Here is a 25,421-nt window from a genome sequence, read left to right as displayed (position 1 = left end):
GCCCCGGTCTGGGAGGATCCCACATGCCGCGGAGCGGCTGGGCCCGTGAGCCATGGCCGCTGAGCCTGCGCGTCCGGAGCCTGTCCTCCGCAACGGGTAGAGGCCACAGCAGAGGGAGGCCGGCATACCACAAAAAAAAAAAAAAAAAAATATTTGCCCCGGTAGCTGTGAGCACTGAGTAATACATAGTAGCTAACTTTTGGGGCGAATGTTTAACATGTGCAGCACCCCCTTTTTTGAGCACTTAACATCTGCTAACTCATTTCATCCTCCCAGCAATCCTAGAGGTAGATACTGTGTCATCCTCATTTTACAGAAGAGAAAGTGAGGCATAGAGAGGTTAAATAGTTTGCTCTTCCACCTGGTAAGAGGCTGAACTGGGACTTCAGGCCAAGAAGTGTGGCTCAGGCCCAAGCTCTTAAAGGAAATTCAGTCCAATGAGCTGTTTGAGGAGTATGTTCTTAAACGAACTTCCTTATGCTGCATACAGAACCGTGTTATGTCCTTCTCTTCCTCTCCCAGCAAAAAAAGTCACATGTTTCACCCTCTCAAAGCAAGCAACTTGAAGTTAACATATGAAGCAATAGCCATTTGAATCAGTTCTTGAAACTTTTTCTATTCTTCCAAGTAGAAGAAATGCTCCGCATTGAAGCTTTGCCTTGATAGTGATAAAGCCAAAAAGTTTTAAGCATTAAATATATGAAAATCCCCTTGTTATTGTAAGTATTTTGACTGTGAAATGCATGGAAACTCAAGAGTAAGTTTCACTGAATAGTGAGGCAAAGAAAAGTAAATCGTGTCTAAAAAGACCCAATTAATGTATTCTTTCTAATTGCCTTTCTTAGAAAAATGGCATTTGTGAAAAGAGGAAAAGATATCCTAATTGCCTGCTCCATGTGTATACATCAGTATGTTTAACCCACTGTTCAGCCTATAGATTTTAGTAAATAATACTATGCCTCCTTACCTTGGTAAGGAGAACTTGGAAATATTTTGGAGTTTTAAGGAACCTTAGAAAATATTTGGCTCACCCCCCTTATTTTCTAGTAAGAAAAATGAAATTCTAAGTGAGTAAGTGACTTACCAAAGGCCACATCGCTTCTTAACAGGAGTTCTGGAATTAGACCCAAGATTCCTGACATCTGGTAGGCTGTCTCCCCAAGAAAGCAGGGGGACAGGGAGGCTAAAGCCATTTCTTTACTGGTTTAGGTTATTATTCTTTACGTCCCTCCCTGACTGGCTACAGTCCAGCTCAACTTTCAAATATTTACTTGACAGATAATGAAAAGATCTTATCAGACTTTGGGACGACCTTTGTTACAGCATGGAAGAACACTCACAACTACAGGGTCTGGAACAGCAACAAGCATCCAGCACTTGCAGAAATAAATCCGAAGTAAGCACATCCTCTGAAGGTTGATAGAGGTGGTTCACTTACTAAGTGTGCCCCAACATAAAGAAAATCATATCTTAACTCTGATGATATTGTGAATATCTTTAAGAATCTCCCTGAGTAGATTTTTATAAAAAGGCTCCCAAGTACAGAGAAGCAGCTGAAAACTGCTTCCCTATTCACACTTCTTACCCACAAAGCACAAGGCATTTTGGAAGCACTAACATTTCTCCCAGCTTCCAGAGTGATTTGGAGACAAAGTCCTGGCCTGTGAGGATGCTCCTACCTTATGGTTCTTCCCTCCCTTTCCCCTGGATCTGTGCCTCAGCAAAATGGTCAAGCAAGACAGAAGCCTTCAGGGAAATAGCACTGGTTAAAACTTAAAATATTTAGTGTGAACAACTAAAGTTAATATTTGAACTCCTAGATTTGCAGTCATATCTGATGCAGTTTCCACATCAGATTCTAAGATCCAACAAAATTTAATACCTGTCACAGTGTCGACTGCTGGGCAAACACTTTATCCCATGTAAAAGACATTTAAACATGCTGGGGAGTGGGGCCATTAAGAAATAATACTATGTGAATGGCAGAGTAGCGTCTAAGGAGATCAATTAATATAATGCGTACATCTTGGGAACTTCTTTTCTAAATTAAAAAATATAATTTTTTATTTAAAATACAAGTATACGCCGAACGTTTGTTTTCATTTGTATTTTAAACTTTACTTCTTGGTGACAATCTGACAAAAATCAACTTAGTACTGATTACCATATTATTTGGGAATTATGGTAAACTTAGCTCAACTGGGGATGTCACTTAAGTGGTGCTACAAACACAAAAACCAGGAATTATGTCATAGTAACTTGCAGAAGCATCTGTAAGGAAGCAGGGTTTGGGAGAACATGTCTGCCAATACTTTGTACCTATCAAGAACAATGACTAGGTTCAGGACCAATTTTGGGGATTTTAATCCTCATACTGGGCTGTAGCAGAAACCTATTTTGCCATTTGGGTGTGGTAAAACGCACAAGCGTTTTAATGGTATTAAATGAAAGGACTAAGAGTTCAGAGTTTTCTCCCTCGCTAACCACAAGGTCTGTGTTCTAAAGAGTAATGAGGAGAAACAGATGTGAGTTTGCCTGGCAGCGCTCCTTGTGGTAGTGCTGGGGGAGTGACCGTTCATAGTTTGGTCTCCTCCCGGGTACTCTGACCTTTAGCCTGGTCAGATCTTTACTCAGCCCCTGCGTCTGCTGTAGTGCCTTTAACTTGAAGCAGCTCGACAGATTGTGTTGCAGGTCCATATGAGGATTAGCTGGAATGTGTTTTAAAGGAATGTAAAAACAATACTCTTAAAAATATGTAAATAAATTGCGGTTACTTAGATTGAGGAGAAAGCTGAAGAAAAGGACCAGAACAAAAAAAGGTAGGGAAATTATGCAGATATGACCATCAGCAGATTTTCAATATTTTCACCAAATTCAAAACAAGAAATGATAGTCTTCAGCTGTCACCAGGGGGTATAATTTAGAAATATTCAAAACTAAATGTAAGGTTTGAGATCTATGAAACCCTTTCTTCAACTCCTAAGGTCAGAGAAGGTAGTCCTCTGACTTCCCTTAAAAGCAGCAGGCATGTTTCATCCTTTAAGCACAGCATTTGCAGGAATAGAGAATGATGAATTAATCTCTCAATTCTTTCCAACCAGTGATTCAGAAATCCAGAAAAAGAGGGGTTGTTAACATATGCTTAATATGGCCAATATATCAATTTGTTGTCATTTGAAAAGCCGTAAATAGCATTTTGATATTTCAATAAGTGGCTACAAATTCCACTAGGGTCACTTTCTTTGTTAGACATTGACAGAGAGACCCCTGTGTATGAGACAAGAATTTGAATATTTATTGATGCCTTGTTTTACAGTGTAAAGTTGATCAGGTTGCCTGATTTTAAAATGTCGGTGCTTTTGGGCCCCACCCCAGACCAGGTAAATCAGAACATTAGGGCAGCACTAACACAAACCATCCCCACCCAAGAAAAAAAAGCACACCTATTTTACAAGCAAGGACATAAGCTCAGAGGGACTTACATAACTGTAAGTGGAGAGCTGTGATCAAAGCCCTGTTTCCTATATTGCATTTGGAGCACTGCCACCCGGCTGAGTCACCCCTGCGAGGTTTCCTGATTCTTCCGTGTGATAACTGTGTTGCAGCTTTATTGGTGAAATACTCATAGTCTAAACTCAAACTTTGTTTTACAGCCATCCTTTCCAAGGCCAGTATTCAGTGTCAGACATGAAGTTAAGATTCTCACAGTGAGTATTTAGGGAAAATACTAGGAACAGTCTTATGTCTGAATTTATGCCATGTGTTTCATTGCTAATTGGGAATTGTTTTTCTCCACTTCACAGACTTGTGCTTCAAATAGTAACCAAATATGTGCATAACATTCTCTAGCTCAGCAGTGTGTATGTTTCAAAGTGAAAACACTGCTGTTTCATGGAGAATGGTGTGAACTAATAGCCGGATTTGCCATTTTTATTCTGGTGAAGTTACTTTAGCATATTGTGACTGTAGTGAGAGTTAAGCATACATCCTTATGCCCTTACCACTTTTTGGCTCATCTGCATATTCTTTTAGTGTTTTCTGAAAATTCACGTGCTTAAAATGTTAGTAAATTAATTGATGCATAACAAATAATGAATTATTTAGCTTCTTTTCTCAGTACTGATTTGGGGGATGGTTTATGGAGTCGTGAAAGTATACCTGAGAGATTTTTTTAAATTGTACTTAACATTTCTCTCCTTTACTCAGTTCTGTTCAAAACAGTGAACGTGGCAAAAAACTTGGAAACGTCATGGTCACAACGAGTCGGAATGTTGTGCAAACAGGAAAAGCTGTTGGTAAGGATGTCTTAGGCAAGAACAGATTGGAATCATAACACATCTCTTCTCTATCCTCAATATGTCATTGATAAAAACATAAAGTTGTAGAGATCTGTGTATCACATAATAATGCAAGATGGTCGAATACCATCAGAGGTTTTTGTTTTAAATTTCGGCCTTATTCATTAAAACAATTCTTGTGGCACTAGATAATGTCAAACCAAGTTTAGCAAATTTTGTCTTATCTGTTCTGTTACCAGGATTCAAGCTTCTCTGGACTTTTCCCTCCATTCCCTGAGCTGCCCACAGTTCTTTTTTTTTAAAAATATATTTATTGATTTATTTATTTATGGCTGCACGCGGGCTTTCTCTAGTTGCAGCCAGCAGGGGCTACTCTTCATTGCGGTGCGTGGGCTTCTCATTGCGGTGGCTTCTTGTGGAGCACGAGCTCTAGGCGCACGGGCTTCAGTAGTTGTGGGTCACGGGCTCTAGAGCGCAGGCTCAGTAGTTGTGGCTCACGGGCTTAGTTGCTCCGCGGCATGTGGGATCTTCCCCAGACCAGGGCTGGAACCCATGTCCCCTGCATTGGCAGGCGGTGTCCCAACCACTGTGCCACCAGGGAAGTCCCAGCCCACAGTTCTTTATAAATAGTAGAGAGCCATAATAATAAAGTAGGCATTAGGAGCTGCCATCTTTTAAGGTAGTATCACACAATAAAGAATATCAGTGAAACCAACAGTTGTGCTTTTTTTGTGTTTTTTTTGTTTTTGTGGTACGCGGGCCTCTCACTGTTGTGGCCTCTCCCGTTGCGGAGCACAGGCTCCGGACGCGCAGGCTCAGCGGCCATGGCTCACGGGCCCAGCCGCTCCGCGGCATGTGGGATCTTACCGGAGCGGGGCACGAACCCGTGTCCCCTGCATCAGCAGGCGGACTCTCAACCACCGTGCCACCAGGGAAGCCCCCAACAGTTGTTTTTATGAAAAAACCAACAACATTAGTGAAACCTTTTAGACTAATAAAGAGAAAAAGAAGATGCAAATTACCAGTATTGGGCATGAAAGAGGGGACACCACTATAGATCTTACAGAAATTAAAAGGATAATAAGAATATTGTGAATAATTTTATGCCAATTTTTCAACAACTTAGGTAAAATCTACAATTTCCTTGAAAGACTCAGATCGCCAAAACCAATGCAGTAAAGAAATAGAAAATCTGAAGAGCCCTATATCTATTAAATAAGTTGAATTAAAATTTAAAAGCTTGCCACAAGGTTTTAAATATAATCTAAGCACAGATGGCTTCACTTATGAATTTTATCAAACATTTAAGGAATAATGCTACTGTTATACAAACTCTTTCAGAAAGTAATGGTTGAGGTAGTACTCCCCAACTTATTTACTGAGCCCAGTATTACCCTGATACCAAAGCCAGACAAATGGTAGCATGCTGTTGTATACACCCTTCTGTACCTTTTTTCACTTAAAAATATTTTGAAGATTATATCATATCCTTTCTAAAGAAACTTCTTGTTCCCTCTTTTCTATATTTTTAACTTTTTATTTTTATATTATTTCAAACTTAAATTGTGCAACGGTGTACAAGGAACTCCCAGTTATCTCAGATTCACTGATTATTTACATTTGGCTACATTTGCGTTGTCATATCAGTATTGAAAATAGGACCCGTCTCCTTTCTTAGCTCCTGAGAGAGCTTGGCTAACCCTTACTGAACACAACTCAAAAGCCGCAGAACTAAGTGATCTCTGTGCAGGGGTCCTCGTAGCTCTAACGTCCTGTATATCCAGAGATAAACAGGGTAAGAGAACTACTCCACACATTCGTCTTAGAAGAGAAACACAAGGCACATAGCCCCATCACTATGGAAAAGTAGGAAAATTCTACATCATAGTTACATGATGTCAGTTGTTAGTTGATTTTTAGTGATGCTGCTGATATTTAAATTCTAAGGCCTATTCTCTTCTTCCACACTCCCTTCTTCAAGAATAGTGAGTGTGTATGATTCAGCTTAAATAATTTCACTTTAACGTGAGATAACGCTCTTAAAAACAAAACAGACCTCAGGCAGATAGAGATCTGTGTGTCTTCATTTGATGCCAACATCATTTTAGATGACAAAAACAGATTTCCCTAAGCAGCCTAACAACTCTTGCCTGCAGGTGGTTTTTAGTTATCAACTTGGATTTAGGGTACAGAGAGCTCATAGGACTTTTTCAGCTCTCCAAGTCATTCTGCTGCACAGCCAGTGCTGAGAACCACTGGTCTGGCACAGTGGGTATTAAGGAAAGAGTTTGCTCAGGATTTTCAAAATACTTAGGAGAGCAGGGTCTTACACCCTGGCATTATCCAGGTTCCTCTTAGACATTCCCATGGTAAGGGATTATTTTGAAACTAGAAGTGTAAATGGTATTTTAGTAACTATTAACATATCGATTGCAGTTAATTAACATTTATTAATTAACATTGGTTTTTCAGTGTCTCTTAACAAAAGTGAAGACATTTTTCCTTTTGTTTTTCCCCTTCTTTCCATTCAGGGCAGTCAGTTGGAGGAGCTTTTTCCACTGCAAAGACAGCCATGTCTTCATGGCTTTCTACTTTCACCAGTTCCACTCCACAGAGTCTCACTGAGCTGCCTGATGGGAAACCCTGAGCGGAGCAAGCCACCCAGAAGCTGCTGTTGCTTTCTTAGGTTTAAGCGTCCCCTGTCTGTCTGCTGCTCCCAGACTGTCCTCTTCATCGACCACAGGTCCACAGCAGGGACCTATAGGTCGAACTGTTTACATGGACGGTTGCCCTCTGTGTAAATGAATGTCACGGGATGCTGGAAAGACGAAACCAGAACCGTAGCAGGGACGGCTTCCCAGGTTGGGGTTTAAATTGACTACTTTTATTTCAGTCTGAGCCTGATTAAAACACAGTGAACGTTCTAATGAATTTTGAGTTCTGATATTATACATTTGTTTACTTTAGAAAAGTTTTTACTTGGTGTAAATTTTGTTCTGTTGTTGCTGTTTGAATATCCAGATGGATATTTATATGTGCTAAGATTAAGTTATATTACTATTTTAATTTCTCTAAAGTGGGCCCTAAAATGTGCTTGCATTTACAGTAAGGGGCCATATAATCCAGCCCTTCATTATTATCTTGCTGAGTTATATGAGGATTTTTTGTTTGTTGGTTTTCTACCCACAAAACACATTATCACTTCACTTCCTCCTAGAAACTGTGGAAGTCAGGGGTGGTAGTTCTGAGGATGGAGTGTTTTGGTTTGTGCTTTTAATTTTTTTTATTATTATTATTATTGGAGTATAATTGCTTTACAGTGGTGTGTTAGTTTCTGCTTTACAACAAAGTGAATCAGTTATACATATGTTCCCATATCTCTTCCCTCTTGCGTCTCCCTCCCTCCCACCCTCCCTATCCCACCCCTCTTGTGCTTTTAATTTATTCTTTCCCAATCCCAAGCACTTGCTTTGAGGTGTCAAGGTGCTTTCTTCCTTTTCCTAATTGTTCAAGTAGATGTGCAAAGAAACAGCATGGTGACAGTTATAGCGGTGTTCAAGCAGTTTAACTGAGTGTGTATTTAGGGCAAGACTTAAAGATCTAGGTGTTAGTTCTGTTGATTGTAGTAATGTTGCAATCTTTACATGCATTTTTTAACCCGGAGTTTGTGCCTTCTATTTCTTCTTTTGAACAGTTTTCCATTGGGTGTTTACAGACCTACAGGTTTTTTCTTAGTCTTAATCTTCTTAAAGCTTTTCAGGGCCCTTGGCCTTCCTACTTCCCTGATAGAAAATCCTCATGTAATCAATCTCTATCCCCTTCCAAAAGTATTTATGAAAGAAAAGCAAGATGATCTGTAAATATTAAATAGAAATCTCATCCTGGCTCACATTTAGAAAAGCAAAGAGAAGAAAACTACAGCCATGACATCAGTCATGTTTCATGAAGGACACCTGGGTTCATTTTAGACACAGGTGTGCTCACTACTGAAGATTTTTACACAACTAGACCTCATGTGGCTGCCAGGCTCAGCTCTCATTTGCTTTTCAAGGGGACTTTAGCTGGGTGTTCTCAGGGAGTACTTACAAGCGACAGACTGCTTTTTTAGTATCAAAGGATACTTGGAAAATATATCATGAGTATAATCTACATTTGATAATAGAGTATTGAGAAAATCGGGGACCTAATTAGGGAGGACGCTTGATTATATTTGATTTATCCTTTAAGAAATGTTTGTGTTAGAAGCACTACTAGGGCATGTGAAATGAAACAGGGACATAATCTAAATATCCCTAAATTTTCCAATTTGTGTTTTAACACAAGTCCTGCACACCTAAAAGCGTACTTCCCTTTGAGTATAATAACTCAAGGTAAAGGGCTTATTGTGAGAACTCTATTAATTCCACTTCTGCTAGGAAAGTTTGCTTTCTCAGGAAATACTATTTGAAGAGAAGAAAGTAGTACCAAACAAAACTTTAAAAGGTACTTTAAAGTTGCACTGAGACTAACATCTTATTGTTTCGTGACGCCGCATTGTTGGGTAGAGTGTGATGGTGTATCGGTGCGCATTTGCTACTCTCGACTGCCAGGCTGTTCACGGCGCTAAGAATGCTGTGAGGGGTCAGCCAGCACGCTGCTGGTTCCTCCTTTCGTTTGTATGGCTTGTATGATTGGGGTGAATTCTAATCTCACTATTCAAAGAAGTCCAATCCACTTTGGAATCCCACTGAAATAAAACAAGTTACATAAAATTTAACTTTGCTTTAGTATCACTCCCTATTTTATATACACCTTAATGGAACTTTCTATTCATGTTTCTGGTTAAGAGTTCAACTCTTATTTACAGTGGTCATTTAACTGGCTTTCAACATAAAGTGAGTATTTCAGAAGATAGAACTTTTGTCATAGAAACGGTCAAAAGACCATAACTCTGTTTCCTTCAGGTTCTAGAATGTATGGGCATCTTCAGGGAGTGCAGGCTATTACATTGTTGCTGGGGGGCCCTGGGGCAGCCAGCACAGTTGCAGGCAGGAAGCCTGGCCCCTGTTCCCGGGAGCCTACGTGCTTCAAGTTTGGGCTCCGGGCTCCAGCCCAGCATCCAGCCTGGAAGCAGTAGCCTCCTCCAGCCACTGGCTCTTGGGGCAACAGGAGCCAACACTGGTGTGGCTGTCTTCATACAAATCACTGGAAAAGGTGTGTGCTTTGCTTGGCCACAGTGTTTTTGTCTGAGAACTGAGTGCATTTATGTAGGCCCGAGGGAGCTAGGGTCAGCCAGGCTTTTTCAGGGTGTGCCAGGCAACGCAGACTGCATGCATAGCTTGGTGGAGACCTCGCTGCTGTCCAGGTGACTTAAAAAGAGTGTTTGGAAAAAGTCCCTGGTGTGCTTTAATTCCTACTAGGCACTGTAATGACGATGACATAGGTAAGGGAAAGAGGGTTAAAGCTGGCCCAAGTGTCCTGAGTTAAGTGAATAGGAAAAGTTGCCTGTCACAGTATGGCTTAGGGTGATTTTGCATCTGCCTTTGGCTCACATAACCAGTATGAATAGTCTATCCCCAAATCCGTTAGTGATTTACTAGCCCTCAGGCCCTAAAACACAATTCTCTTCTACTTTTTGCTTTAAGAAACACAGCAGCTATATCTTTGGGCAGCAAACCAGAGCATATGACGTGATTTCCTCAACCTTATCTTGCTTTCCAAGTCCTATATTAAGCATTGTTTTTTGTTGTTGTTGTTGTTTTTAGAATAATTTACTTAGAAAGGCAAGGAGAAAACAAATTAGGAAGGGAGAGGTGAGAAGTTGCAAAGCCGAGAGACAAGGTCCTTTAAAATCTGAATGAAAGTACTTTGAGAGCAGTATTTTTTTTTCTTTTGGTATAAATTTATTTATTTTTGGCTGTGTTGGGTCTTCGTAGCTGCGTCCAGGCTTTCTCTAGTTGCGGCGAGCGGGGGCTACTCTTCATTGCGGTGCACTGGCTTCTCATTGTGATGGCTTCTCTTGTTGCGGAGCATGGGCTCTAGGAGCATGGGCTTCAGTAGTTGTGGCATGTGTGCTCAGTAGTTGCGGCTCGCAGGCTCTAGAGCGCAGGCTCAGTAGTTGTGGCGCACGGGCTTAGTTGCTCTGCGGCATGTGGGATCTTCCCGGACCAGGGCTCAAACCCATGTCCCCTGCATTGGCAGGCTGATTCTTAACCACTGTGCCACCAAGGAAGCCCGAGAGCAGTATTTAATATGCTAAATGTTGTACGAATTCTTTTATGAAGAACTTAAATTTTTCATCTGCTAGTTACGAGTTTTAAAATGAGGCTTTAACTTTATCTCCCTGGCAGGCAGTTTTTGTTTTGTGGAAGTTAGAGCCAGTGGTCCTTTTCCCTGAGGCCTGGTGATGAGTTTAGGAGCACCCAGCCCTGTGAGGGGCCAGTGGACTTATCCTGAACCCCTTGAACTTTTATCTGCTTCAGCAGTTTGGAAAAGTAGCCTGTTAGGCTGGCAGCCGGTAAGTGTTGCCTGTTTATCAGGGAGTTGGTTGGGACTCTTGAGATGGCATTGACATTTGCATGCTCTGATTGTTTGACCAGAGGTGGCACAGCATTCATGGCCTTTCCACCCAGTTCTGTGGTAGCCTCTAAACACGACAGAGAACGCAGCCCTAGTTTCTAGAAGATGATTGTCACACCGTGTAGCTCAGCGTGCCACTACGAGTTTTTTCATTCCAAGTCTTTGGACTTCATAACATTGGAATTGTTTTTTCATCATTTCCAACATTCCATAAATATTTGTCAAGGACAAAGAAAAGGAATGTGGATCTTTATTCTTCTCATATAAATAACTTTGTACACATGACTTCCTGCTTTCATATGAAGGAGAAGAAACTAGCTCCCTTGTATGGCAGCTCTAAAACTAAAAGATTGTTGCACGTATAAGGGGGTTGAATATATTTTGTAAAACGCTAATGCATTTGTATCTCTGTGCTGTTCTAAAGATTACCTTTTTACTTATATTAATTAAAGATATAGAAACTATATATTTAAATCATGTTAAATGGGACACAACTTAGGGATTTTCCTCAATCTTATTTTTCATCAGCTTCTCACACTCATATAGTATGCTGCTCAAATTTTTTTGTGTGCAATATGAATATTTGAACATTTCAGTCAGGTACTGAGCCAGAAAAGGTAATTAAAGTTTTTAGAAAACTTAACGTGCTTAGAAAATATATTGTTTTCTTGAAATATTAGTAATTTATAGCTGGAAATATAGGATCAAGACTTGTTTCAGGCCACTTGATCTCTGGTTCCTAAATTTAGGAAGCGTATGATTAACAAGTTGGTGAAAGCATTTAGTGGGTACAGAAATAGTTTAAATACTTGAGATTAAAGGTTTTCCACAAACCCCATTCTAAGAAAGTTTAGCTTAGAAATCTTAGAAAGTTTTCTTAGGAAGTTTAGAGCTGTGGTACATGTTTTGATCAGAAAGGTAGTTTCTCTTTGCTCTAGTAGTTTTATAATTTGTACTAGTCTTTTGTTTCTGTTGTCATTTGTTTTTAAAAAAATGTTAAAATTATAAATCACGTCCAATCATACTGAATTGTAAAACTTCTACTGTATCTTTATTTTAAGGAAAAATGAGAATAAAATTATCCTGTTTCTCCTGCATACAGTGGACTTGGCCTGTTTTTCTAGAAGTACCCTTCATGTTGTCAGTGTGGTTTCTGGCCTGCTTCACAGTTGGACAGAAGGGCCAGCTTCGTTTATTAGGAAACCAGCGGAACTAAAGGACTCATTGCTCTTTTTTTTTTTACTCTCTCATTTTGAAAATACTTGTGGTGCTTCAGTTTGTGAGGTGGTGACCCTCACAGCGAGAATGTTTAGTGCCTGGGGCTGCACAAAGTACAACCAAACGGAGTTTGGTCATGCAGTAACATCTTGTCACATGCTCACGGACAGAAATCCCCAGGGGACTAGGATATTGTCCCAAGCAACCCATTTTTCCATCTGTACTGGTGAGCTTCAAAATAACCTTGACATTTCCACTGAGGACTCCTAGCACATTTTCACATATGTATTTCCATGTACCATGGTTTCCTTACAGCTGTTTTGCAAAACAGCTTCACAGAAGAAGGAGACAAATTTCTTTGCTCCCAGGAATGTGCGCTGCCTTGAGGTTCAATTTAAGGTACCAGTGTTCTTACAACGTGGACTGTTGCTGCCTGGAGCTGACAAGGTGACTCGGGCAGTAGAGCTCGACACCGCCAACATCTCCCTTTTCCGAGGACCTGTTCCAGCTGCGCTTCAGGCTCTGCCGTGGTGAGGGGATGGTCCCCCATCGTCTCCCAGGTCAGAGCTGCCTGCTCTTCATTCGGATAGGATGGGAGTTGCAATGATCAAACCTGGCAACATCTGGAAGGAGCATTATAGAGCCAGTCTCTTCCAAGGAAGCACACTTTGTGAAGGGCTCCTCTCCTCCTGTGGTCATCACAGGCTTGGGGAACCACTCTGCAGCAGGACTGATCTGTCCAAGTTCACAATCGACAGATCCCCAGCTGACCTTCCAGTTCCGTGACTGACAGCCAACTCCAGTCGAGGCGGCTAAGGTCTAGTCATCCAGCACAGGTAACACGCTTTGTATGGCTGTGGAGTCAGAGGCCAGGGAGTGTCTGGGGCAGGAAAACCAGATGATTGTGCTCTTTGCTCTTGATCCCATGTATACCTGTTTTGGAACCACTGACATCCCAGCATAACACAAAAACTAAGATTCAGATGTTTCTAAATGTCTATGTTTTATCCTTCACCAGACCTGGCTTCCCTCCTGGGGCACATTGTGGAGGGTGGGAAAATGTGACGAAAGCCACTTGATAAAATATTGATCATTGTTGAAGCCAGGAGATGAGTACACGGGTTCGCTAGACTATTTTGGTGTCATGTATGTTTTGAGAATTTCCATAATGAAAAGTTCAAAACTCCTTGCTGGCCATTAAACTACTCTGCTGCTGCTGAAAAGGCTTCATGCTCTGTGTCCTCCCTGCCCGCCCCCCGGCCTCCCAGCCTGGCAATACTCTCAAGTAGTTGCAGGGAATTTTGAAGCCTTCAGTCGGGCTCTCGGCATCAAATCCGTGTGTCTGCTTAGTCCTCTTCTGACCTTATGTGGTTCCAGTCACTTGTCCTTGTAAAGCAGAATCTCTCTTGAGTTAGCCTTAGAATGGAAGGGCTGGGAAAGAACAGAAAATAAGTTTTTGAAAAAGTTTGTTCAGTCACTAAGTTCCTACTATGTTTCCTCAGTAACTCGTCTTCGTTCCATCTCTTTCTAACTTCACTTCCGTCATTCCTGGTCTATTATGCCTGAGCCTTTATCGGTTTCTCTACTTTCAGTCCACCCTACCCCTCACACCCAGAATCATCTCCCTAAGACATTAGAGTATTTTTAATGGTCCCTTTGCTGCATGGTAATCCTCCAAGTCTACTTACTGTCTACAGAATTAAATCCAGATTCCTGAATCAGGCACTTGGGGTCCACCACGCAGTAACATCCCAAACTTCTCCCCTGACACCCTGGCCTCCACAAGCCCCCTGGCTAAGTGACACCTTTGCTGTGGTCACGCTTTCCCACCCCTCCAGTTGTTGGAGAAGCATTATTAAGAGAACCCCTGATAGACACTTAACTGAAGGTCAGCTCCAGCCCCTCTTGCCCCTCAGAGTCTCCCCTGGGGCTACTCTGAGTTCTTTCTAAAATACTTGGACTCAGCTTTGATTGAGCACCACGCAAATAGGTGCTTCCGTCTTGGAGATTTTCAACCAGTAAAACTTTAAGAAAGGGACGGGCAACTTAAGTGCGAAATACACATACAGAAAAGAAACGTATACGTTAGGCTTAACCAGTCACACAACTAGTACCCAGGCAAGAAATAGGATATTGCCCACACCTAAAATGCCCCACCCCTTGTGTCTCTCCCGATCATAATTCTTCCTTCTCCAGATGCGTTTGGTTTTCTGATTTTTGAGATAATCATTTTCTTATAATTCAACCTCCTCCTTCCTGTGTATGTTTCCCAATCAGCATTGTTATTTTTTGTCTGTTTTTGAACTTGTATAAGCGGTATCACACCATCCGTATTGTCTTTTTCTGCTTAATTTTGGTTTTAGGAGATCATTCTCTTTCAGTGCTTTATAAGCTGTTCCACTGTACGACTGCACCACAGTTTATCCAGTCTGCTGTGGGTGGGCATTGGCTGTTTCTGGTTTGAAGCTAATGTGAAGAGCAGTGCTGCTCTGACCCTTCTAGTATGCATCTCCCAGTGCACCTGTGCATGTTTTCTCTAGGGTATAAATGTGGGAATGAAACTGCAGGGTCATGGGAATATGTATCTCTTCAAACTTTTTAGTTAATGCCAACCTGTTTTTCAAAGGGATGATACCATTTTACCCTCCCACCATCAGGGAATGAGAACAACATTGTTCCACATTGTCTCCAATGCTTTGGTATCACCAAGAATTTAAATTTCTGCTGATTTGATGGGTGTAAGATGGTATCTCATTGTGGGTTTTAATTTGCATTTCCCTGTGTACAAATAAAATTGAGTACTTTTTAATTTACTTATTGACTATTTAGATTTCCACTTTTGTGAAATGCCTATTCGTCTTTTACCCATTTTTCTGTTAGGTTATCTATTTCTTATTTGCTTGAGTTTTAATGTTATTAGTGTGTATGTATGTGTGTATACATCAATCTATAGATAGATAGATAGATACAGATAGATAGATAGATTTCTGGATACTCTTTCTTTGTCAATTATGTGTGTTGCAAATACTCATTCTGTGACTTACCTTCATTCTTTATGGTCTCTTGATGCATAGAGTTCTTAATGTAGTCAAATTTATCTTTCCTCTTATGATTAGAGGAAATCATATCTTTTTGTGTTTTATTTAAGAAACTTTACCTCAAGGTCATAAGGATATTCTCTATAATCTTCTAGGAGTTTTTCAGTTTTGCCTTTCACATTTAGGGCTTTCTTCACCTGAAATTTCTTTCCCAGTCCCCCTCCCCTACCCAATATGGCTAGAAAGTTTTGGCACTTCTTATTTGGCCAAGTAAGGACTCTATTTATTATTTATTTATTTATTTATTTATTGGTTTTAAAAAACCTTTTACTGAAATATAGTTGATTTACAATGTGTTAGTTCCAGATGTACAGCAAAGTGATTCAGTTTTATATATATATATTATATATATATAATATATATATACACGCACTGTTTTTTAGATTATTTTCCATTATAGGTTATTACAAGATATTGAGTAGAGTTCCCTGTGCTATACAGTAGGTTCTTGTTGGTTATCTATTTTATATATAGTAGTGTGTATATTTTAATCCCAAACTCCTCATTTATCCCTCCCCTGTTGCCTTTCCCCTTTGGTAACCATAAGTTTGTTTTCTATGTCTGTGAGTCTGTTTCTGTTTTGTAAATAAGTTCATTGTATCAGTTTTTTAGATTCCATATATAAACCATATCATATGATATTTGTCTTTCTCTTATCACTGTCACTTTTTACAAAGACGTTTTAATACCAAAATATGGGAAGAGCATAGGGTCAGAGTAAAGGAGAATCCTTTAAATCAAATTAGTACCTCTTTGTGTTGTATGAGTTTAATTTGTGCCTATTTTTCTCATTTTTTTACAGGTCTTGTGCAAAACTTTGCCTCAGCATGAGTTTTTGAAGACAGAGGAAGGAACCCAATTTTTTTTACTTTGAAGGACTGATGTTCTCCAAGTCTAGCGATCACATAAATGACCGGTGTGTCCAGAACTGTCCTGTGCAGCCACAAGCCCTAAGGACTTTTAACACCGAAGCAGAGACTCACACTGGCCTCCAGAGATCCAAGATGTGCACATCTTTGGCTCCTTGCCCTGGGAAGTCACTTTCAAAACTAACCCAAGTCCCTCACACTGCATTTTAAACCCTACCTTCTTCCCATCAAGTATTTGAGTGCCTACTGTGTACACACACGGTACATGCCACCCACATAGCAGGAGGAGAATGGATGGTTACCATAGAGGGTAAAGAGGCTGGGTCAAAGGTCAGCCCAGTGTGTTTGAGCACAGCATGGTGGCCAGCTCCTTTTTGACAGGGGTGAGTAGATATCTCTTCTCCTGAAGGCTAAGTGATAGTTTTAGGAGTGAGGTGGGTTTAGATACAAAGGGCTCCAGGGCCTAGGAGAACAACATAGGCAAAGACTGGGAAGTAGTGAATGTTCTTTGGTGTGGCTGGAACCTAAATGGCAAGGGAGGATGGGCAAGAGATGAGGCTGTAAGATAAGGCCAGGTTTGGAAAAAGAGATCCCTGTCAGCCTGGCAGAGGGGGGTGGACTTGATCTAAAAGGGCAGGGGAAAACCGTAAAGGGCTCTCCAAGGGCAAGTGGCAGGTTGGGTGCTGCATTTGAGAAAGTTCGTTCTGGGTTGGGCACCACTGTATTTGCATAGCCATTAGCTCTAGTGATGTTTCTCTGAACTCAGCAATCACCGCCTTTTCCTCAAGGGCCCAATCTCTTAGCTTTGTACCGACTTTAAATCCCATTTGCCCCAAACAATGGGCCCCAGAACAAAACTACTATGGACCCAGCCCTCAGTCAAAAACCAGTCACCCTGATGTCACCCTGAGAACTGTTTTCCTTTGATTTCCCCAGCCGTTAGACTAGCGGGGGGGGGGGGGGGGGGGGGGCGGCTGGGGAGGGTCTGAACTCAGCAATCACCGCCTTTTCCTCAAGGGCCCAATCTCTTAGCTTTGTACCGACTTTAAATCCCATTTGCCCCAAACAATGGGCCCCAGAACAAAACTACTATGGACCCAGCCCTCAGTCAAAAACCAGTCACCCTGATGTCACCCTGAGAACTGTTTTCCTTTGATTTCCCCAGCCGTTAGACTAGCGGGGGGGGGGGGGGGGGCGGCGCTTGTGAAGGAGGAGTGGCTCTAAAGTGATTGTGGGCGGTACCGGGAGAGCACGGAGGACACTTCAGCATCTGCTGAAATTACTCTTTGGCAAAGGGGAGACCCAAGAGACCCATGCCGCCGCCACCATGTTGATAAACCTGGGTGAAACTCACTTTTTCTTCCTGAAGTTTACAAGCAGGAAGGGAATACTTCGTATGTTCAAAAGTCCATCTGCAGTTAACATCCGGACTTTCATTTATATTCGATCTAATCCATGGAATTCTTATTCTGATCAACGTTACCAGATGAGCTATGTGCACTGAGGGATGATTAGCCCAAAGTAGGACAGAAGAGAATCTGAAAAGTAGCCTTTCCACCTGCCCCCTGGCTCTGCCCTAGAAAACAGTCAGTCAGCAGTACTTCCTAGAAACCACGGAGACAGAAGTTACGCTGCACCGTCTTCAGCTGCAGGAATCCTGAATTGGTTCTTTGTACAAGATCATCCGTTAAACGCCAAAGCCTCAGTGCCCTCGATAGATCATTCACTCCTACTAAATGCCTTAGAAATGGAAATTCCAGGTAAGGTTTTAACAGATGAAGGTAAATGAGTATTTTTTTTGTGTCACCCACTTTATGGTCATTTAAAAGCACAAGGACTGAAATTTTAAAATCTTTTTTTAAATACATATAAATTATTTATTTATTTTTGGCTGCGTTGGGTCTTGGTTGCTGCGCGCGGGCTTTCTCTAGTTGCAGCGAGCGGGGGTACTCTTCGTTGCGGTGCGCGGGCTTCTCGTGGTGGCTTCTCTTGTTGCAGAGCACGGGCTCTAGGCACATGGGCTTCAGTAGTTGTGGCATGCAGGTTCAGTAGTTGTGGCTTGTGGATTCTAGAATGCAGGCTCAGTTGTTGCGGCCCACGGGCTTAGTTTCTCTGCGGCATGTGGGATCTTCCCGGACCAGGGCTCGAACCCGTGTGCCCTGCATTGGCCGGCAGATTCTTAACCACTGTGCCACCAGGGAAGTCCCTGAAATTTTAAAATCTTATATTTTACAACTTTTAAAGTGTGTTTTTCTATTAGTGATAGATCCTGAATTTTGAGACTCGAAGTTTAAAACATTTTTATTTTGTGTGGCATTAATTCCACTCCTTTGAGCATCTGGGCTTAATGAATCCTTAGAATTTTTCTTCTTGGGTCTCCTTGGAAATGAAGGATACTAGTCACTACTCCTGGTTGGAAAACGGTTTTTTTGTTTCCTTTTAAGTTACCAGGTTAAATTCTGTGACTGCTCTCCCTTGAAGAGGAGATTGTATTTCCAAGGTTTCTGATACAATTCTTAGGGAATGCAGAATGGGTTTCCTAAATGGACAATGTTGTTTATGGGAGCTGTGTCTCAGCTCATAAAAGCCTGCATGTCAGGAAGCCAGAGTATGTACCGAAGTATAGTAGAAGGTGCTAGAGAACTGAAATGCTCCGCGCAACAGACAGAAGAATGTAACTTACAACTTGACAGCTGAAAACATAGCTCCTGTCTTCACAGCCCCAGCAGGAGTAAGTCAAGATTCAGTCACAAAACCACTTGCTGCGGGTGAGGTGCTTTCAGGGTTCCAGGAGACAAGAGGAGATCTGATAAAAAAAAATTTGTTAGTGAAAAACGTGATGAGTGTCTTGAGAGGTCCAGTAAAGTGCCATGGCAGTCCTTTCAGCTAGGACAATCAGAGAAGGCTTCCTGTAGGAGGTGGCATTCACACTGCTCCTTGAGTGAAGATGGTAAGATTTTGACTAGAGACAGTAAAGATAAGAGCAGATTTTCAGTCCACCCTAGGGGGGCCTGTGGCCTGTGATGCAGAAGAACAGGTCAGTGAGTATAGGCCTAGGAAGGGTTATGGAGTGATGACAGAGGAGAAAGAAGGAAGAGAACAGTCTTTGGGGATGCTAAAGCCAGAAGGAACCTGAGAAGTATAGAAACCACTGGAGATCACTTTTGGTGAGAATATAAGGATTAAGGAAAAGAGTGAGGAGGGGGGAAATCCCTGCCAATACAGGAAGGAAAAGAAGTACCTGTAAGGGGTCATCTGTATGTTGAGGACTTCTGTTGGATGAGGTGGCTGCCGTCCCAGGGTCAGGAGTATGAAATACTTTCCATCAAGTAAGCTGGAAAGTTTTGGAAAGTGCGATTGCCTTTATATCAACTTCACAAAACAAAGCATTTCGAACAGAAACATCAAGTTGATTTCTTTGGGGACCAAAAGATACTTTATCCACTTTCAAGCTGTGACAGATACCAAGGCCAAGCATAGTGTTGATTAAAATGAACTATTTCACTTGATCTATGTGGTTTCATAAGTATATACATAGTTAATATCAAATTGTACACATAAGACACATTTAAAAAATTTTTAATCATTAAAAAAAAAACCCAACCATTTCAAACTGTAATTTGTTTCTGGAGTTAGGTAGGCATGGTCAATGGAAGGGGTATGGTTTCCATTTTTCAGGCACATCTTTCAAGAAAACTGCAAACCCAAAAAGGCTGGTGTCTCTGACAAGTGAAAATTACCCCCAAAAAAGTGCCTGCATTTTCATTTGCTAGATTTTGGCAACAGTAATCGGCACCAGTCTTTGCTTTTGCTTTGTAGCTTACAAGTTAGGATCTCATAAATTGGATGTAGACAGGCCTGGGTTTGAAATCCAGCACCCACACTTGCTTATTACTCAACATCTCTGAACCTTGGGTTTCCCATGGGTGCTGTGGGTTTAGATGATGAATGTGTTGTTGATGGCGTTTCTTTGTGTTCATATTTGTTTATTGTCCATCTTCCCCCATAGAAAGTGAGGAGAGATTTCTTTCTGATTTATTCACTGCTGTGTCGTCATGGATTAGAACAGCGCCTGGGACGTAGTAAGCCCTTTAGTAAACATTGGATGCATGGACAGTTCTGATTTGTGACTTTGGGAGAAGGGAGAAGATATATGTAACTGGAAGTTGAAAGGTCACAATCCACAGACAGATGAAAGAAAAATGAAGAAAATGGTGTGAATTCCTAGGGTTCCAGGAGGGGGGACCAGAAATGAAGAGCATAATTGGATATAAAAGGAAAGTGTGAATTTCCTAAGCACACGCATGGGCAGCAGAGTATCTGATACGCAGTTAGCTTTGAATACACGTTTGCTTTCAACAATTTTTTTAATTTTTTTGCGGTACGCGGGCCTTCACTGTTGTGGCCTCTCCCATTGGGGAGCACAGGCTCTGGACGCACAGGCTCAGCGGCCATGGCTCACGGGCCCAGCCGCTCCGCGGCATGTGGGATCTTCCCGGACCGGGGCACGAACCCGTGTCCCCTGCATCGGCAGGCGGACTCTCAACCACTGCACCACCAGGGAAGCCCTCAACAATTTTTAATTCTTCATAAATTAACAACTGAAGAGATTCAACTGAATTTTTATCCAATGTGTAGGGTATAAAGGATAACAATAAAATGAACGCTCCACCACCTGATTTAAGATGGTGTTTCTCATCCCTGTAGGCTGGGAAAGAGATGGCAAGAGGAGAGAGGAAAGGCCCAAGGAAGCACGTGGGCCGCCTTCCTCAGGGCCTCCTCCCTTGGGTTCCAATCGCTACCTCAGTTTCCCTTACTTACTAGGAGAGGATTTCTGTACAGAGAACCCCAAAAGCTGAAGGCAGAATACAGTCCTAGACTGTTATGTGACCTTGGGCATGTTAAAAAGACTTCTCTGGGCCTATGTTCTGAATAAAAGAAAGGAGGTAGCTTGGTGGTTTTCAAATCCTCTCTTAGGTGGGAAGCTGCTCCAACAAAATCCTCCCAGATGATGACTGACTGAAGAGGACGCCTTCCCCAGCACTAGACTGTTTATTCCTTCCTTATTTAGGTCTCCATGATGCAGTGCTTCCTGTACTGTATCGAGTTCCTGCACACTCCAGCGGAGTTCTTTTTTGAGTGTGTTTGAATGTTAAGCTAAGGCTTATTTCATTGCTTTCAACGAGATGCACTTTTAAGGAGTGTCAAAAATGCAGGCATGAACATTTTTATGACCCTGTACCTTCATCAGGAGAGCGTCCAACTCAACGTAAACGGACTTAATCCCCCACAAGCCTGATTGGCATTCCATTCCTAAGAGTTAATATCAAGGAAATAATCCAAAAGGCAAAAAAAAAAAAAAAGCCATGTGCATGGAGTTCTTTGTCATAACATTTTTCATTATAGTGAAAAATGAAAAACTGGGGAACAACCAACAGAGGAGGACTGAGTTACGATGCTTCAGTGTTATACTAGTGAGTGCAATGCTCATTGTCACATTTGACAGCTATCAGAACAATCACTGTGGAGACTGGGTTAACGAGGAGAAGAGGAAAATGCAGAATCTGCTGAAGTATACAGAGGAAGCAGGAGGCCAGCTTGCTTCCCCTGCATTTCTTCTGACTCTCTTCTATGTCTTTTCTCAGTTTCTCCCACGTTGCTATGGGAACATGGAAAAATGAGTTGATATATGAGGTCAATAACACAATGGTGATTTTCTGCTTCTGAACTGTGCCAGGGCACAGAATACAAGCACACTGCATGGGAATTAGAGCCTCTCAGGCCTTCAGTGACTTTTTTCCCACAACTGGGCCCTGAATGTATTTCTGTCACCATCCTTACTGTTCCGGTTTTGTAATGAACTATGAGGACTGGAGCAGGCACATAGTAGGCACTTGATTTACATTGTGACATGAACAAAACCTTCCTTTCCTTCCTCTGTGGTTTGTGGCTTACCTAGAAGCACCATGTAACTGACGCACTGAAACAGCCAGAGGGACTGAGAAAGCAAAAGAAGCAGTGCTTTCAACTCTTTCTGTTTAACAAAGTGCTCGGTGGAACTGTAAGAGGATATTTAGCACCACAAAAAGTAGGCCAAGGGTAAGAAAAACTCCATACCCCAGAGAATTCAGATGACCAAATTAAGTCTGATCCAGAATAAACAGTTCTCATCTGGAAATCTAGCAGTTCCAGAAAGTACTGTCTGGGGGTAAAAGGCCCACGATGTCAAGCTGCATAATTATGTAACCCTCCAGGAAAGAGGGAAGAAGTGCCATCGTACAGGGGTGCACGGAGAAAATCAAATGTGAGCAAATAACAGTTCTCAGGCCTCAAAGAGGAAGACTGTTTTTGCTGAAGAGAAACCAGTCCCTTTCCCATGAACTTGACCAGCTTCAGTTTTCCCCATCCTCACCCAGCATCCAAAGCCTAAAACAAGGTTGCTATTTCAAATCCCTCCAATAGAAATAACTTTCCAATAGTCATGTGAGTGGTGTTGCACATGAAGGAACTCACCTGAAATGAAACGGAAGCTTAGCTATTATGAATAGGTCAAGAACATTCATGTTAGTATTTTATCAGGAAAAGCATTATCATTGTCCCCTTACAGGTCACTTAAACACATCAAGGGTTTCCCTGGTGGCGCAGTGGTTGAGAGTCCGCCTGCCGATGCAGGGGACACGGGTTCGTGCCCCGGTCCGGGAAGATCCCACGTGCCGCGGAGCGGCTGGGCCCGTGAGCCATGGCCGCTGGGCCTGCGCGTCCGGAACCTGTGCTCCGCAACGGGAGAGGCCACAACAGTGAGAGGCCCGTGTACCGCAAAAAAAAGAAAAAAAATAAAACAAATGCCAGGTGGTAAGAGGAATTTAAAGTTTCTCCCACAAATTATAAAAATCCAAGCTTGAAATTGAAAGCAGGGACTGGAGGAGATACAGGTACACCCAGGTTCATAGCAGCATTTTTCACAGTCATCACCGGGTGTGCACAACCCAGGAGTCCATCGCTGGATAAACAAAATGTGGTGGATACATATACACACAATGGAATATTATTCAGCCTTAAAAAGGAAAGAAACCTGATACATGCTGCAATGTGGATGAACCATGAGAACATTACATTCAGTGAAATAAGCCAGTCACAAAAGGACAACTACTGTATTGATTACCCTGGTGTGAGTTACCTAGAATAGTCAAACTCACAGAGACTGAAATTAGAAGGGTGGTTGCCAGAGGCTGGGGGGGAGGGAGGAATGGGGAGCTATTGTTTAATAGGTACAGAGTTTCAGTTTTGCAAGATAAAAAGTTCTGGAGGTGTATGGTGGTGATGCTGGCACAACAATTTGAATGTACTTAATGCCACCGAACTGTATACTTAAAAATACTTAACATGGTAAATTTTATGTGTGGTTTTTTTTTTTTTTTGGTTTTTTTTTTGCGGTACGTGGGCCTCTCACTGTTGTGGCCTCTCCCGTTGCGGAGCACAGGCTCTCACTGTTGTGGCCTCTCCCGTTGAGGAGCACAGGCTCCGGACGCGCAGGCCCAGCGGCCATGGCTCACGGGCCCAGCCGCTCCGCGGCACGTGGGATCCTCCCGGACCGGGGCCACGAACCCGGGTCCCCTGCATCGGCAGGCAGACTCTCAACCACGGCGCCACCAGGGAAGCCCTACCACAACTTTTAATGCAGGCTTGATTCCACCAGTCCTTTGTTTAATGATGGAAAAGTTCCTAACTTTATATATTGTACTTTTACTGGGGGCTCTGTACAAGATATTTTGGGTAAATAGAGGACTCTGTTACATCCTGTTAAAAAAAAATTTCTTAACCCATAGGAGTCAACCTAATTAATTATAAGGACGTTGTTCTTTCCGCAGCACCCAGGGTGAACCTATTCCAATACCTCATGCCTATAATGGTTTTGGTTATGCAGGTCTAATCCCTTAACAACATACGCCGAAGACAATACTTCTTTTAACCTCAAGTGGAAATTAATCTTTATATTTCACTTATTCATCCAATAGTAATAATTATTACTGACACATATTGAACAATTGGATATGCTAGAAAACGTGCTAACAACTTTGACATGTGTAATATAAAGTTAATAATCCTATTAGTAGAAATCATTATCCCCAATTTTTGGAGGAAAAACTTGAACGAAGGTGAAACTCAAATTCACATCATCCATAACCCACCACGCTCAAAAAGACCATTGAACTCAGAGAGACATAGGGGATCTTCAAGTTCAGTCGCTTCATTGTTGTTTACCTTCATTATGGAACTTTTCAAATACATACAAAAGTAGTCAGGAGAGTATAATAAACTTCCTTTTTAAAAAAAAAAATTATTTATTTGTCTGTTCCAGGTCTGTGGGATCTAGTTCCCTGACTAAGGATCAAACCCAGGCCCCCTGCATTGGGGGTAGCACAGAGTCTTAACCCCTGGACCACCAGGCAAGTTCCTAAGTCTTTTATAATAAACCACTCAGCTTCAGTACTCATCAATTTTTAGTCAATCTTTTTTTTTTTTTTAGGATTCTTTTATGTGGATCATTTTTAAACTCTTTGTTGAACTTGTTACAATATTGCTTCTGTTTTATGTTTTGGTTTTTTGGCCCTGAGGCATGTGGGATCTTAGCTTCCTGACCAGGGATCGAACCCACAACCCATGTATTGGAAGCCTTAACCACTGGACTGCCAGGGAAGTCCCCTATAGTCGGTCTTATTTCATCTTTACCCTCACTTATTTTCCTCCCTCCCATAGAATATTTTTGCCATATGATTTTTTTTTTTTTTTTTTTTTTTTTGTCTGTGTTGGGTCTTCATTGCTGTGCATGGGCTTTCTCTAGTTGCGGTGAGCAGGGGCTACTCTTTGTTGTGGTGCACAGGCTTCTCATTGCAGTGGCTTCTCTTGTTGCAGAGCAGAGGCTCTAGGGCATGCAGGCTTCAGTAGTTGTGACTCTCGGGCTCTAGAGCGCAGGCCAGTCGTTGTGGTGCATGGGCTTAGTTGCTCCGCGGCATGCAGGATCTTCCTGGACCAGGGCGCGAACCTGTGTCTCCTGCATTGGCAGGCGAATTCTTAACCACTGTGCCACCAGGGAAGCCCGCCATATGATTTTCTAAAGTTTTTATTTGGAAATAATTTCAAACTTACATATAAGTTGCAAAAATGAGAATAGTAAAGAACCAAATACCCATTACCCTTTACTTTCATCTATTATTAACATTTATTCCATTTGCTTCATTTGTAGGTCTCTCTCTCTCTCTCTCTCTCTCTCTCTCTCTCACACACACACACACACACACACACACCTCCTTTAAAATACTCAGACACACACACACACACACACACACACACACACACACACACACACACTGTTTTGGGGG

At 42.0% G+C, this 25,421-nt stretch overlaps 1 protein-coding gene and 1 long non-coding RNA gene across 2 annotated transcripts in view; both read left to right on the top strand.

Annotated features, from left to right (window-relative positions):
• AVL9 (AVL9 cell migration associated) overlaps positions 1-11,891 on the top strand; it is a 77,474-nt gene extending 65,583 nt beyond the window's left edge. Inside the window, exons 13-16 of the mRNA XM_055084932.1 lie at positions 1,279-1,396; positions 3,654-3,707; positions 4,207-4,295; positions 6,830-11,891. Coding sequence (XP_054940907.1) covers positions 1,279-1,396; positions 3,654-3,707; positions 4,207-4,295; positions 6,830-6,945 — 377 coding nt within the window. The 3' untranslated portion in view covers positions 6,946-11,891. The remainder of the gene's footprint in view (positions 1-1,278; positions 1,397-3,653; positions 3,708-4,206; positions 4,296-6,829) is intronic.
• A 5,346-nt stretch (positions 11,892-17,237) lies between these two features.
• LOC129392133 (uncharacterized) lies at positions 17,238-24,482 on the top strand. The gene is made up of 3 exons (XR_008617361.1): positions 17,238-17,801; positions 20,051-22,648; positions 23,672-24,482. It is a non-coding gene; the product is annotated as an uncharacterized lncRNA (long non-coding RNA).
• The last annotated feature ends 939 nt before the right edge of the window (positions 24,483-25,421 follow it).

Source organism: Physeter macrocephalus, chromosome 5 (assembly GCF_002837175.3).
Source record: "Physeter macrocephalus isolate SW-GA chromosome 5, ASM283717v5, whole genome shotgun sequence".
NCBI lineage: Eukaryota > Metazoa > Chordata > Mammalia > Artiodactyla > Physeteridae > Physeter > Physeter macrocephalus.
Note: the sequence above shows the minus strand (reverse complement) of the source record. Positions and strands in the feature narration are given on the sequence as shown.